The sequence below is a fragment of the Myotis lucifugus genome, unplaced genomic scaffold (assembly GCF_000147115.1).
Source record: "Myotis lucifugus unplaced genomic scaffold, Myoluc2.0 scaffold_92, whole genome shotgun sequence".
Lineage (NCBI taxonomy): Eukaryota > Metazoa > Chordata > Mammalia > Chiroptera > Vespertilionidae > Myotis > Myotis lucifugus.
Window position 1 is genome coordinate 2,488,218 of NW_005871140.1, and position 1,408 is coordinate 2,489,625.

Below are 1,408 nucleotides of genomic sequence, written 5' to 3' on the forward strand. Positions count from 1 at the left end.
TAAGTTTTCACCTGAAAGTAAATTTAACATAATATTTACAGTAAAATTCTAATGATCTATAACAGCCCTTGGGGGTGGGGGCGGGGAACATTTGACTAAAGCAATTACTCTTGGATTTCTCTGAGGGGCTAGAGCAGTATTAATTGTTCCTTCAACAAAATTTTTTTTTTATTTCTTTAACTTTTTATTATCTTTTAGTTCAGTTTACAATAATCATTTGTATCTGTGAAAGAATTTAAATTTATTGAATAAAAGGCTTTGCTTATGATTTATAAAGCAAACTGAAGAAAAAGTTGTTGAATGGGAAGCATTTAGTGAATTAAATAATAGAGTTCTGGGGATCTATAATTGATGTACATTTGATTGAAAAAAAAAAACAATAGGTTACCATAAATATTTATACAACAACAAATGTAGAAAAACACAAAAAAGTTCAATGTGATGCCAACAGAGTACCTTTTTCCTTGAGCATAAGAGAACCAAATATTGTTAGAATCTAAAGCTGTTAAGTTTACAGAAGTGCAAAACACCAAACAAAAACTCTTTATTTCTCATTTTCTATTCTTGGCATAAATTTTCATTTTTTTCCAGTAGAACCAAAACCCCCTGAGCCCCTTTCAGTGTCATCCAAAACTTGAACTTCCTCTATTTCTGGATAAAAAATCCGTTCACAAATGAGCTGTGCAATTCGGTCACCATTTTTACTTCAAAATTTTCTTTGCCAAAATTAAATAATACAACACCAAGATTTCCTCTATAATCTTCATCTATAACACCAGCTCCTACATCTATAAAGTGTTTTGCAGCCAAGCTGGAACGTGGAGCTCCTCTTCCATAGCACCCAGAAGGAAGAGCTGTCTGAATGTCAGTTTTCAGAAGGGTTTTCTCCATGGGTGGCATTGTGTAATCATAGGCACTGGACAGATCGTAGCCGCGTGCGGACCCGTTGGTGTGGGTGGTGGCATACTCCCACAGCCGCATGATGTGGAGCTGCAGGCTGCCCTCCTCCGCATGCCGGTTGGGGGGCCAGGGACCACCCGTGGCCATGACTCCCTAGGTACTCTCAACAAAATTTTATTGAGCATCTCCTTTTGTTATTGGAGAAAATTGTAGATGGTATTTCTCCTTTGCTAGTGGGAGTAGGGCTCTTGAGGTGTCATCGGAATAAGTATTTCTGGAGGCCCCTATAGGAGGATGAAATGTGGTAGAAAGCTTATTTTCATGGAATTATATCCCTCAGTTTCAGAAGTTCCATTTCCCTTAATCCAGTCCTGCGGATTCAGTAGAGCTAGCAGCAAAGCCAGTGTCCAGTTTCCGTTCCATGGTGGAGTTGGGTCCGGTTTAGCATTAGGCTAGTTGCAGGTCATCAGTCTATTGTGTGGGGTCCACATGGCTGTGGTCTATGTGG

At 39.0% G+C, this 1,408-nt stretch overlaps 1 protein-coding gene across 1 annotated transcript; it reads right to left on the reverse strand.

The window, feature by feature from the left end:
* Window positions 1–380: 380 nt before the first annotated feature.
* On the reverse strand, window positions 381–1,047 carry LOC102442995 (deoxyuridine 5'-triphosphate nucleotidohydrolase, mitochondrial-like). The gene is given in 2 exon segments (XM_023756394.1): window positions 381–699; window positions 702–1,047. Coding segments are annotated over 2 exon segments (468 nt in total). The 3' UTR covers window positions 381–577.
* Window positions 1,048–1,408: the final 361 nt, after the last annotated feature.